Here is a 12,491-nt window from a genome sequence, read left to right as displayed (position 1 = left end):
CCCTTGACGTTAAGTACGGTCTGGAGGCTCCTGACATTAAATCAGTGGCTCCCTCCTTTCCCATAAGCCCCACCTGCCTGGCCCATCTTCCTACTAGGATGTCACATGGGTGGCTCCAGAAATAACAGGGCCTAAGCTTAATTCCCATCCTCCACCCAAGTCATGACCTCCCCACTTGGGCTCTAGGGTCCCCACCTTGCTAAATAGCCCCACAGCCCACCCATTGCTAAATCCCAGAACCTGGAATCATCCTCACCCCTGCATCCAATCCCTCTGTAAATCCTATAATTCTACTTCTAAAGTATCTCTCAGATCTGAATGTTGTCTTCCGTCCTTACAGCTGCCAGCAGGCTCTGAGCCACCATCATCTCTCACCTGCATGACTGTCGTCACCTGACTCTCCAAACAAAGCTGGAGTGGACTTTGAAATACACAAGGCAGAACATGCCATGTCCTGCTTAAAGCTCTTCCTTGCCTTCCCATGGCACATGGAACATAACACTCGCTGCCCACCAGGGCAGGGCGCACCAGAACCCTGGCCTCCCGGTTGATCTCACCTCTCTCCCCGCTGCGCAGCACCCCCACCTCCATGCAGTCCCTCAGGCTCTTTTCGGCCTCAGTAACTTTGGCACCAGCTGTTCCCTATGCCCCGATGCCGGCTCTTTCTCCAGTCCTCCTCAAGGCTGCACCTTCTCACCCTTCGGGTCTCTTCCTTAAAAGTCCTGTCCTCCTCCCCACCCCCAAGAGAGTGAGCCCACTTCTGTGACCTTCTCGGGTCTGCCTGTTTCCTTCACAGCACTTATCACTCTCTGTAATGATAAAATGGTTGGCTGTCTCTCCTGCTAGACTGCTCCATCACGTCTATGCTTCCCATTGCTCTATCGCTCTCCAAACCCTAGTGCAGTGCCCAGCACATAGTAGGTACTCAACAAATATGTTACATGGATAAGTGACCCACGATCCATATCCTGGTGCAGCAACCCATTTGGTCTTATTCTTCCCTTTAGGATGACCCTGAACGGATCTTTTGCCACCAGGTCCTGTGGTGCGGCAAAGGGCATAGGGGCCTGTATCAGGATCTAGGAGGCCTGGTAGCAGTCTGTTTCCATTTACTCGCCGAGTGACCTTAGGCACATGTCTGCCTCAGCTTCCTATTCTGGAAAATGCGGATAAAAATCTGAGCTCCTGGGGGTATGATGAGGAGTATGTACACCAAGGTCACCTCCCAGCCTTGTCCCAGGTGGGCGTCCTGACTGAAGTGCAGATTTACACACTCACACTTCCAACGCAACGCCCCTCCCTAACCCCACCCCCACCCTCCGCCCGCCCTTTCGCCCCCATCCACTGCCTCAGTCAAGGCCAGCCCGCCTCACCTTCCCGGCAGTGTGAAGATCAGCCGCCATCTAGTGGGCACCTGGGGGAGAGCAGGCATTATCGGCCCCTCTGCTCCGCTTACGGTGGGCCGGGCCCGTGAAGCTCCTCCCTGGGTAGAGCTGAGCCTAGGACCAAACAGAGGAGTTTGCCCACCAGCACACAGTCCTGACCCTGAGCTCCGGTGGGCCCACCCCCCAGTCTTTGGGCTCACCTCCCACTACCCCCTCTCCTCTGGCCACATAGAACTTTATCAATGATTCTGAATGATGCAAGTTTTCCTTTGACTGAAGACCTTCCCATGGGCAGTTTTCTCAGCCTGGGAATTGTCCCCCACCTTCTTCTCCCTGTCCTGGCTAACTCTTACTCCCACACTGGGCGTCTACTTAAATGGCCCCTGCTCAGAGGCCCCTGCCCAGGCTAGAGATGCCCTCTGTGGCTCCACAGTCCCTCCACTGCCCCCGACTGCCCCTCACCCCACCCCACCATTGCTAAGCCTGCTCCATTAGACGAAGACCTTGACTGAGGCCCTGAAATGCCAAGTGCTGAGAGATGCTGGGGCCCAAACACTCAGACTGTGGGCAGGCAGGTAGCAGCCTGCAGAAGACGGAAACCGGGGTTTTTCAGGAAGAATGCAGGGTGCTGCTTCAGGCTGTACCCCACCTCCAAGCCCCAGGGCCCACTCGGCTGCAATTAGTCTCTGACTCCAGGCTGTGTGTCTGGGGTGAACTAACTCACCCTCTCTGGACCACAGCTTCTCCCCACTGTCTCCTTGCTCCTTTTGCAAAACTTCCCTCCAAAGGGAGGAGAGGATGGATCCCATGGATGAATTAAAGTATGAACTGTTGCTAAGGATGGGAAGTATGGGACCTCCAAGCTGGGCTTGAGAGTCCAGGAACAGGCTTGGGTTTGGCTTTCTCAAGGCCAATGCCCTTCTCTTCATTCACACGCTCAACAGATATTCGAAGAATGCCGGGCTCTGAGGTAAAAAATACTGGGGTTCTGGAGTCAGATTGCCTGGGCTCAGCTCCCGGCACCATCACTTACAGCTGTTGACCGCTAACTTGTTTCCTCTATTATAAAATGAGGGCAATAAAAAATTTTCTAACTCATGGGTCACTGAGGGCGTTCAATGAGATGATGCCTGCAGTTCAGTAAGGGGCTGGCATGTTGTGACTCTCATTGCTCCTATTATTCATTGAACAACTACAGTGTCTGTCACTCATCTCATGCTGCCTTTACCTGCCTGCCCTGCACCCAGGACCTCCCTCGCTCCAGCACTTTGGTTCCTCTGGGGCGCAGGGCAGCCCCTCCTTAGTCCTTCCCTCAGATTCCTCCTCAGGGCTTCAAAGCCTTCTGCCGCCCCCAGGAATTCCAGAACATCTGCAGTGGAATCTCCTCCACCCCAGTGTTTTCTCTGATTATGTCTGTCTTGCCCTAAGAAACCTGGCTGCCCCATGAAGATGCTGTGTTCTCCCTCAGGCCTCCAATGGGCTCTCCTTTCTCTTCCCTAGTCTGTGGAAGTGAGAAAAGGTGGGGAGAGGAGAGGGAGAAGCCACAGGATGTGAGGGTGTTGTCCTCTCTACTCTTCATTGTCACTTGCAGGCTATTCTCCCTCCCTCCTCCCTAAAGGACCCTTGTTTTGAGTCTTGTTGCTACACCCTAGCACCTGTTACTCCACCTCAGTGCAGACATCTACCAACCCCTGGGTTACATCCTCCCATCCTTGAGGGCCTTACCCTGGACACAAAGTCACTCTCAATCGGTTTATCACTGTTTTACTTGTTAATCATCTCAATATTCACATAGGTGCTGCTGCCATCACCTGACTTCTTGTCCTTTGACCTGTTCTTCTCTAATGATCTGGCCCCCAAGCAAACACGTACTGGGTGGTCAATAAAACTATACTGAATGCATGAATGAATGAATGAAGAATGAGAGGTGGTGGTAAACACATTTCCAGTATTCATAGCCTTGATAGTGAATGGAATGGGGTGGAATGGGGAAACCAGACAAGGCAACAGGGAAATAAGACCCTGCAGAAAGTTGCTCCTCCCATTTCTCCAGCCTGATCTTCCATCGCTCTTCCCTTATACGTAATACCCTCACTGTACTGGCCATGTTTGGAATTCCTTGAGCTCACCAAGTACCTTCCCACCTCAGGACCTTTGCATATTCTGTTCTTCCTGCCTAGACCATTCTTCTCCTCTTCATTTAGCTAATTCCTGCTCTGTTTTCAAGTCTTAGTTTAAATGCTATTCTTATTGTATCTCAGAGCTTAACACTAAGTACCCAATAAAGATATGTATTTCAATATACATTTAGAAATACTGCTATAATCCCATTTTCCAGATAAGAAAACTAAGGCCTAGAGAGATGACAATTTTTTCCCAAGGACTCATAACTACTAACTATTTGTAGATATACTAAACATGTTGATTAAATAATCAAAGTGGAGGTTGAAAGCTGGGACTTGAGTGGTTTCTGGAATGAAGATAAGGCTTTCCTGTGGAGAAATTTGTCTTGAGGTGGTTGTGTGGATCAAGCTGTGCTCATTTCACCAAGCCTTTTCTTGCTGAGGTTTATGGGTCTGTTTGTTTAATACAACTCTTATCCAAAGCAGAGACCTACCCCACAAGACTCCAGTCTCTGCTAACATACCTTCTCCATTGGGAAACTCACTACTTGAGAACAAAAAGCCCTCTTTTTCAGTGAATATAAACAGAAAATTCACAGAAAAGATGCAAATTCTCAAAACAGCCTTGGCTGGCATGGCTCAGCAGGTTGAGCACCGGCCTGTGAACTGAAGGGTTGCTGATTCAATTTCTGGTCAGGGCACATGCCTGGGTTGTGGGTTGGGTTCCTTGTTGGGGGTTTGCAAGAGGCAACTGATCCATGTTTCTCTTGCACATCAATGTTTCTTTCCTTTTCTTTCCTCTTCCCTTCCCCTCTCTCCAAAAATAAAGAAGTCAAATCTTTTTTTAAAATTCTCAAAACAATCTGTAAAGAGATGTCCGAGCTTACTAATTATGGAAGAAATACAACAAGGAAACATATTTAGTTTCTCAGTTTAGCAGAAGTAAAAATTGATATGAACTTTCTGAAGGGCAGTTTAGCAACATATATCAATATGTAAAATACTTATTCCCTTTGACTCCTGGCAATTTACCCTGAGGAAAGGATAGCACAAATGTGTTCTTGACAGTTTTGTTTATATCTGCAAATTCTGGAAATAACCAAACTGTCCAACAGATGAGGATTGGATAAAAAAAATTGGTGGTACAGCCATACAAAGGAATATCAGATAGTAGTGAAATATGATTCAATACAGGTATTCTGGTTGCTGGCAGGGATTGGGTTGCTGCAGTCTGAAGTGAGAGGAGAAGGGTTTTTTTTGTTTTTGTACACTTTTTGGTAACTTTGCAATTTTAATTTTTGTGAATGCATTTAATATTCAACATGATAAATAAAATTTAAAATATTTGTAAAAATGTTTGCAGATTTCTACTAGTTGTTATGGGAAGATGTCTGTAATGTTTGAGTGAAAAATAAAAGCTACCCAGTGGCATAGAAAGTACAATTTCATTTACATAAGTTCTTCTTTAAATTGAGCTGAAGCTGTTCAGTAGCATCAATTCCAGTGCACAAAGGGCTATATGCTATTCTGCATAATCACCCATTTTGTTGAATAATGCCTATTCCATGGGCTTTATATATATGTATAGGTGTATATTCTATACATATTTCATACACACACATATATATGAACCTACACACATATACATACACACAAATATATTTAACCTACTTCTTGGTCCTTCCCCATATCTCCATCTGTACGTTCTCCCAATCTTTTAAGGTCCTTCAATATTGTTATTAGATGGATATATGGAAATAGCTATTAAACATATAGGCTTTGAAATCAGAATCCCAAATTGGTCATAAATGTGTAACCTCCGTATCCATAAATGGGCAATCAAAACTATCTATTTGATCATGCTGTCGGAATTAAATGAAGCAATGCACATAGTTTACTTATCCCAAGTTAGTAAATAATTGCAAGTACTGAATGATTTATTTTTTTCTTTTAGAGATTTGACACACAACTTTATTCTGATTCTAAACAAAAACGAATGGGAGTGACAGTAGCAAACAAGCTTTCACCACTGAATATTCTGATGTGACTGTAGCAGTCTTACATTTGAAACTCCATAAGGAAACAACTTGTTCCAAAATGCAAGTTGTAGTTACTTTTGGCAGAAATGTCATAGTACTGAAGAGTCTTCTTTTGGTGGAAGACAATTGATTCTGCCCTAACTTTCTTGTCCTTAATATCCACTTTATTGCCATACAACATGATGTGAATGTTTTCACACATTCCTACCGGATTTCCACACCAGTTAGGCATATTCTTTTTTTTTTTAATAACTTATTTGTTTGTTTACTTACTTTATTTTTATTTTTAGAGAGAGGGGAAAGGAGAAAGAGAGGGAGAGAAACATCACTGTGTGGTTGCCTCTCACTTGCACCCCCAACTGGGGACCTGACGTGCAACCTAGTCATGTGCCCTGACTGGGAATCAAACCAGCGACATTTGGCTCGCAGGTTGACGCTTAATCCACTGAGCCACAGCAGCCAGGGCTAGGCATATTCTTGTAAGTAACCCTCAAAATTAATCAAACATAATGGCACACTGGCTTGGATGTATGTAATACTCATCTCTCAGTCCCCCAAATTTCTCCTGGCCAGTTGCAGCCCATACATTGAACTTAATAGATTCTCTGCTAGTGTGGAACAGGAGGGGATGGACCTTAGCACCGAAGGTATCTGCATGCTTCTCAAATTCACCAGTTGGGTGACATTTCACAAATGTAGTTTTTCTAGTTCCATCATCGGCAACCAATACAAATTTGAACTGAACATGAGGTTCTCTTTGGGCAGTCATTTGATGTTCCTCCTGGCCCCATGACTGAATAATTTATTCCTTCTTTGCCCGGTATACAGTAGGCCAAACTCTGGTAGCCTGTTTTTTTTTAATTGAATTTATTTTTAAAAGATTACTTATTTGTCTATTTTTTGTTGAGAGGGGAAGGGAGGGAAAGAGGGAGAGAACTATTGATTGGTTGCCTCTCCTATGTGCCCCAACAGGGGACCCCTTCATCTGCAGGTCGATGCCCAACTCACTGAACCACACCAGTCAGGGCTTTAATTGCATTTGTCAGGGTGACACTTGTTAGTAAAATCATACAGCTTTCAAGTGTATGGCTCTAACACAACATCTACATAGTGCTCTGTGCAGTCACCACCCAAAGTCAAGCCTCTTTTCACCGTCACTTATTCCCGCTTTGCCCTCTACCACACCCCCAGCCCCCTTTCCCTCTGTCAATCATCATACTGTGTCTGTGTCTAAGACAGCGGTTCTCAACCTGTGGGTCGCAACCCCATTGGGGGGTCAAACAACCCTTTCACAGGGGTCCCCTAAGACCATCGGAAAACACATATATAATTACATATTGCTTTTGTGATTAATCACTATGCTTTAATTATGTTCAATTTGTAACAATGAAAATACATCCTGCATATCAGATATTTACATAATGATTCATACCAGTGGCAAAATTACAGTTACGAAGTAGCAACGAAAATAATTTTATGGTTGGGGATCACCACATGAGGAACTGTATTAAAGGGTCACGGCATTAGGAAGGTTGAGAACCACTGGTCTAAGAGATTGGTTTTATTTTATTTAACCCTTTTGGATTAATCCCTTCATTGCTCGGTTTGTTTTTGTTGTTCCCCTCCGCGCCACGAGGTGCGCTGCCACCTCCGGGCTGACGACGGCCGGAATCAGAACGGCGGAAGTCTTCTGGCCAGCCGCCATCTTAAAATAGGCCGCCTCACCCAGAAGATGTAGCTGCATGGTGGAGTCTAGGCGGTCCACCCGCTCCTGGCTACACCCAGCCCCTTTGTCACCTTTGGCAGTCCCTTAACTAAACTGTTTTTTCGAGGGCGAGTCTTAATCTCCTTGGGAACGCTAAAGGTGACGTATTTCAGACCTCGCTCCATAACCTCAGACGTACACTTCCGGGGCAAGAACGTGACCTGTCGCTCCGCCTTCTCCTATTCTCTCTTTCCGGTGGCGGAGTCTGGACCCGACGTGCAGGTAGGAGACTTGGACGGGGACAATCCGGGACCATCCTGTGGCAGAGGGGTCCAGCGGGGCTGGGAGCGCGGGACTAGGGTCTTTCCGCGGAAGCCGAACCAGGTCCCGGGCGACAACAGCGCAGCCGCCCCATCCCAGACACAGGATCTCTTCTTGTCTCGGGAGGCGGCGGTGTTGCTTCAGAGAGGCTTCTGTGAAGTAGGAGTGAGTGCGGGTCTAAGATTGAAGGCCTTGGCTCCGCATTACGACCACTACGTTTAAGTGGCCGCAAGGCGTGGTTGGGAAGGAGCGGGGATCCTAGTCTGATGGGGCTCCCTCCTCTACCCCGCCAACTCTTTCCTGGGCGTTTGCAGGCAGGCGTCCAAATCGGTAATTTGTCTGGCAAACAGGAGGAACTGTCGCGCCGATCCCATGGGGTTGTAATGAGGATTCACGGAGGGAATGGAGGAAAAAAACCGGCCTTTGTTGGGTGTTTCTTAAGTCTGGGAGATTTCTAGTCCGGCACGCTGCAATTTCTGGGCTCTCGCCCAGGGCAAGGCCTCTTCAGAGCCAGAAATTGGGGTACTGGACTGCATGTCAGTGTTTGCTGACCACCTGCCATGTTCCTGTTTCTCCTGAAAGCAGAGATGGGGGTGGGACTCAAATTTCGTCGGGCCGGTAGAGAAAGGCTGCGATGGGTGTTTTGCAGTAACACACCTGGCAATGCTGATGCCAGAGTGTTTGCAGCTGCAGGAGGCCCATGCATGTCCTGGGCACTTTGCTGGTCCATCTCAGAGGTCCTTGGTCAATGTGCCATTCAGTACCCGTTAGGCTGTCTGATAAGGAGGATATTATTGGCAACCCATCCACAGCACAGTTATTGAATCAATGAAACATGGTGTTTCTTTTCTTCTTTTTTTGAACTAGATGGTTTATTGAGTATGCTGGTGGTATTTCTTTATGTATTAATTTTGTAAACCAAAAGTATAAATAAATGCCAGGAGCACTTTCAACCCAGGGATGTTTTCTAAGCATGGATTTCTTTTCTTTTTTTAATTTTGGGATTCTTTGATTTTCTTTCAGAAATGGCACCTCGCAAGGGGAAAGAAAAGAAAGAAGAGCAGGTTATCAGTCTCGGACCTCAGGTGGCTGAAGGAGAAAATGTATTTGGTGTCTGCCACATCTTTGCATCCTTCAATGACACTTTTGTCCATGTCACTGATCTTTCTGGCAAGTGAGTATGTGGGTGGAGCGGTCTAGGACCCAGCTAAGGGACGAGCTGGGGAAAGACATGAGCCTGGGACTGAGTGGCCCTTTAAGGGATTTTCTTGAAACAATAAAAAAGAATATTCAAATAAGGAAGCGTGGTTGGTGTTTTAGTAATTTCCCAGGCACTGGAGTTACAAGAGAGGAGGTGTTTTGTTCATGGCCTTACAGGGTGGTGATCACTGAAGCCTCAATCTCTAGGTACTTTGTAGAGGCAGTGGTGGATGAATGTACGGGTTTTGGCTGCCATTAGCAAGTTTCTGTGATCTGTGTGAAGTCACTCAAATTCTAAGTTTGGTTTCTGCGAATTGAATGTAAAAGTAAGTAAATAGAAAGTATTAATACAGAGTTTAACTGTCTTGGGTCTTTGAACTCTGCGAAGACAGAGCCCGTGGCAGTGCTGCCAAAGAGCACGATGTGTGTTCAGGGTGGTCTTCATCCTCTGCCATACTCACCTGTGGTGCCCTCTACTCGTTAGGACACGAGACACGCTCTGAGTCCTTGTTGGATGAGACAGAAACGACCTTGTGCTTTTTTGTCCCCAGGGAAACCATCTGCCGTGTGACTGGTGGGATGAAGGTGAAGGCTGACAGAGATGAGTCCTCTCCATATGCTGCCATGTTGGCTGCCCAGGACGTGGCCCAGAGGTGCAAGGAGCTAGGCATCACTGCTCTCCACATCAAACTCCGGGCCACAGGAGGAAATCGGTAAGGCTGAGGCTCAGTGGTACAGTCACTGGGCTTGGGTGCCAGGGCCCCAGGATCTGAGGCTTGGTTATTTTTTTGTGACTTTGCACAAGACATCTTAGGTATGTGCGTAATTAATAACTGGTTCCAGCATGCTGTTCAACCCTTCTCCCCCAGCAACTTACTGTGTTTATTAAACACTCACTGCGTACCAGGTCTGTGTTCCAGATATTAGAAGAGAGTGACGGGGAAATGTAAAGATAACTTCTACTCTCCTGTGCGGCACCTAGGCTGTTGGAGTGAGACTTAAACAACATAGGGCAGGGGAGTGTGTGTTTCCTGTTTTCAGCAAGTGCTGGGAAGCAGATATACAATGTTGAGGATGGATTGGTGATACAGTGTAATTTAAACTAAGACCTAAATGTGCCAAGAGTTAGTCCAGTGAAGGAAGGAAGGTGGAATATTCCAGCCAAAGACAACTGCTAGAAAAAGGTCATAAGATGGAAATGAATTTCTTACATCTGAGGGAAAGAGTGGCATGAGGTATGATCAGAGAGGTCTTGCTGGGTCACGAAGGACCTGGTAAGGATTTATTTAGCTGGGGCCGGGGGATGGATGAATAGTTTTTAATAGTAATGACCAATGGCATTGGGTTTTATTAAAGATGACTTCTGTGTGGGGAACAGACCAGATAGGAAGTTGAACTGGGCCAGTTGGAGGTGGTGGTATCTTGGCCTTGGGTGGGGGTGGGGGGGGTAGTTGGAAACAGACAGATCACCAAAGAAGACAGACTGAGCAAGTGGCTGAAAGGGGCAGTGCCTTAAGCAGGCTGTAGGCAGAGCAGGGGGCAGACTGGGACCCAAAAGCCAAATCGGGTCTGCCAATTGTTTCTGTGTGGTCTGTGGACTGAGTGCTTTTCATGTTTTTTTTTTTTTTTTTTTTTTCCCTTTTAAAAGTATGTCACGAAACTAAGTGGACCATAAGTGGCTCACACTAAGCCTGAAATATTTACTGTCTGGCCCTTTAAGGAAAGTTTGTAGATTTCTGAACTAAAGGGTTGTGAGATCTTAGAATCATGAATGACTAGACCTTCATTTCCTAGGACCAAGACCCCTGGACCAGGGGCACAGTCAGCTCTCAGAGCACTTGCCCGCTCGGGAATGAAGATTGGACGGATTGGTAAGCTGCTCCCTGCTGTCCCCTAGGCCCCTGGAGCTAATGCTTGGATTTGCTTTTGAAGCATTGACCCCAGAAAAAGCGTGTGGTGTGCCCATGGATATAGGGCTTGGTCTGGTGGCTGATGGCAGTTAGGTCTGTTAATGCAGACCACGAGAGGTATCATACGACAAAGTGTCTGGCTGGTGGACCTAAGAGATGAACGACTTGTCCTTTCTTTTCCAGTGTTCTCAAGTGTGTTACTGCTGGTACTTTTTATGGGCTGCCTCCTGCGTGGTCCTTGCCTATGATGGGCAAAACTTGTTTTATTGTGCTTTGCTTTATTGTGCCTCACAGATGTGTTTTCTTACAAATTGAAGGTTTGTGGTAATCCTGCATAGACTTAGTATATAAGCACCATTTTTCTAACAAGCCTCCTCTCTTGGTTAGCATTTTTTATCAATGACTTGTTTTTTAATTGAGGTATGTATAATTTTTTAGACATGTTACACGCTTAATAGGTTATAGTGTAAACATACAGTCACTGGGGAACCAAAAAGATTTCTGATTCGCTTTATTGGAGTGGTCGGGAACTGAACCTGCAGTATCTCCGGGGTATGCCTGGAACTGTCAGGAGGGCGTGCCGGCCATGACAGAAGTGAATGCAGGGGGCAGCAGAGCATTCCCCGTGGTTGGGAATGAAACAGGCCCCTCTGTGTTTGGGTAGCCACAGGTGTCAGCCTGTACTGATCCATCAGTCCAGACTTCTCTAAAAACCTTTTCAGAGTTATTTTCAGCCTTTTACCTATTGAAAGGGAGATAGTCTTCAGTTATGCTGATTAGGAGGATTTTTCTACTAGAGAGTCTGGCCTAGGTGTCAGGAACCTGGATTTGTCGCCGGCTTCTGACAGCTGATGCAAGTTGTGTACCCTCTCTGAGCCTCAGCTTCTTTTTTCGGGAAGTGAGTTCAAACCACTTCAGAAATCTTGAGGAAGCAGCAGATGGGGCAGCTCCATGGCATCTGTTGTATACTGAGGACTCGTTTGGGGAGCAGCGGAATTCACTGCTGATCCATTACACCACCAGCCTGGGGAGCCCTGGACTTCTTCCTGTCCAGCTCTAAGCAATGATGTTTTCTCTTCCTCCCCACAGAGGATGTCACCCCCATTCCCTCCGACAGCACCCGCAGGAAGGGGGGTCGCCGTGGTCGCCGTCTGTGAACAGGAGTCCTCAAATTACTGTTTTCTGTTAATAAATTGCCTTCGTGTCAACTATTCTGGCTCTAGTTGTCTCTCCTTTGTCTGGGGGGCCACCCCTCAGGGAAGTTTTAATTCCTTTCTCTATGTCTACGGGGTGTGGGACTGACTGGAGATCACAGGCACAGTGCTAAGCCAGCAGGCATTAAGTAGATACATTGCTTCGGGATGTATGTAACCTACCAGACAAGAACACAAGAGGGTTTGATTCAGCCCCTAACATGGGACAGTGGGTGGACCCTAGTTGGGATGTGTATGGGAGGCAACCGGTTGATGATTCTCTACTTTTCTCTTTCTCTAAAGTTGATAAACATCCTCTAGTGAGGATTAAAAAGGAGAGGTAAGGAGAAATCTGTGCTGCAGTTGGGTCTTGTACATTGATGTGGCATTAAGTTACCTCAGTCGTCTAAGGCAGAACAACAAGGTCTTTGAGACCTTTTTTTGAAGGTGGAGATCTTGGTTCCAAAAATGGCCTAATTCTTAAAGAGCTAGAGCAGAGTGGAAACTTGAGCCAAGTGTAGCCTGAACAGAAGAGGCGCCTTCCAGACTCCATATATAAACACATGTGGGTGTAGACTCGCCCCCCCATACCTTCTGTGCAAAATTGGTAGCACA

General features: G+C 46.8%; 1 protein-coding gene across 2 annotated transcripts; it reads left to right on the top strand.

The window, feature by feature from the left end:
- Window positions 1–7,268: 7,268 nt before the first annotated feature.
- RPS14 (ribosomal protein S14) lies at window positions 7,269–11,891 on the top strand. 2 transcript variants are annotated; one of them, XM_090288412.1, is made up of 5 exons: window positions 7,269–7,534; window positions 8,597–8,747; window positions 9,325–9,486; window positions 10,568–10,644; window positions 11,773–11,891. In XM_090288412.1, exons 2-5 carry the CDS (start codon window positions 8,599–8,601, stop codon window positions 11,838–11,840), a joined length of 456 nt encoding a protein of 151 aa, XP_090144538.1. In that variant the 5' UTR covers window positions 7,269–7,534; window positions 8,597–8,598; the 3' UTR covers window positions 11,841–11,891. The 2 variants fall into 2 exon arrangements, with proteins under 2 accessions (XP_090144538.1, XP_090144539.1); XM_090288413.1 differs by lacking the exon at window positions 7,269–7,534 and adding an exon at window positions 7,561–7,738.
- The last annotated feature ends 600 nt before the right edge of the window (window positions 11,892–12,491 follow it).

This window comes from Furipterus horrens, unplaced genomic scaffold, assembly GCF_987537825.1.
Source record: "Furipterus horrens unplaced genomic scaffold, mFurHor1.1.pri manual_scaffold_10, whole genome shotgun sequence".
NCBI classification, from domain to species: Eukaryota; Metazoa; Chordata; class Mammalia; order Chiroptera; family Furipteridae; genus Furipterus; species Furipterus horrens.
Note: the sequence above shows the minus strand (reverse complement) of the source record. Positions and strands in the feature narration are given on the sequence as shown.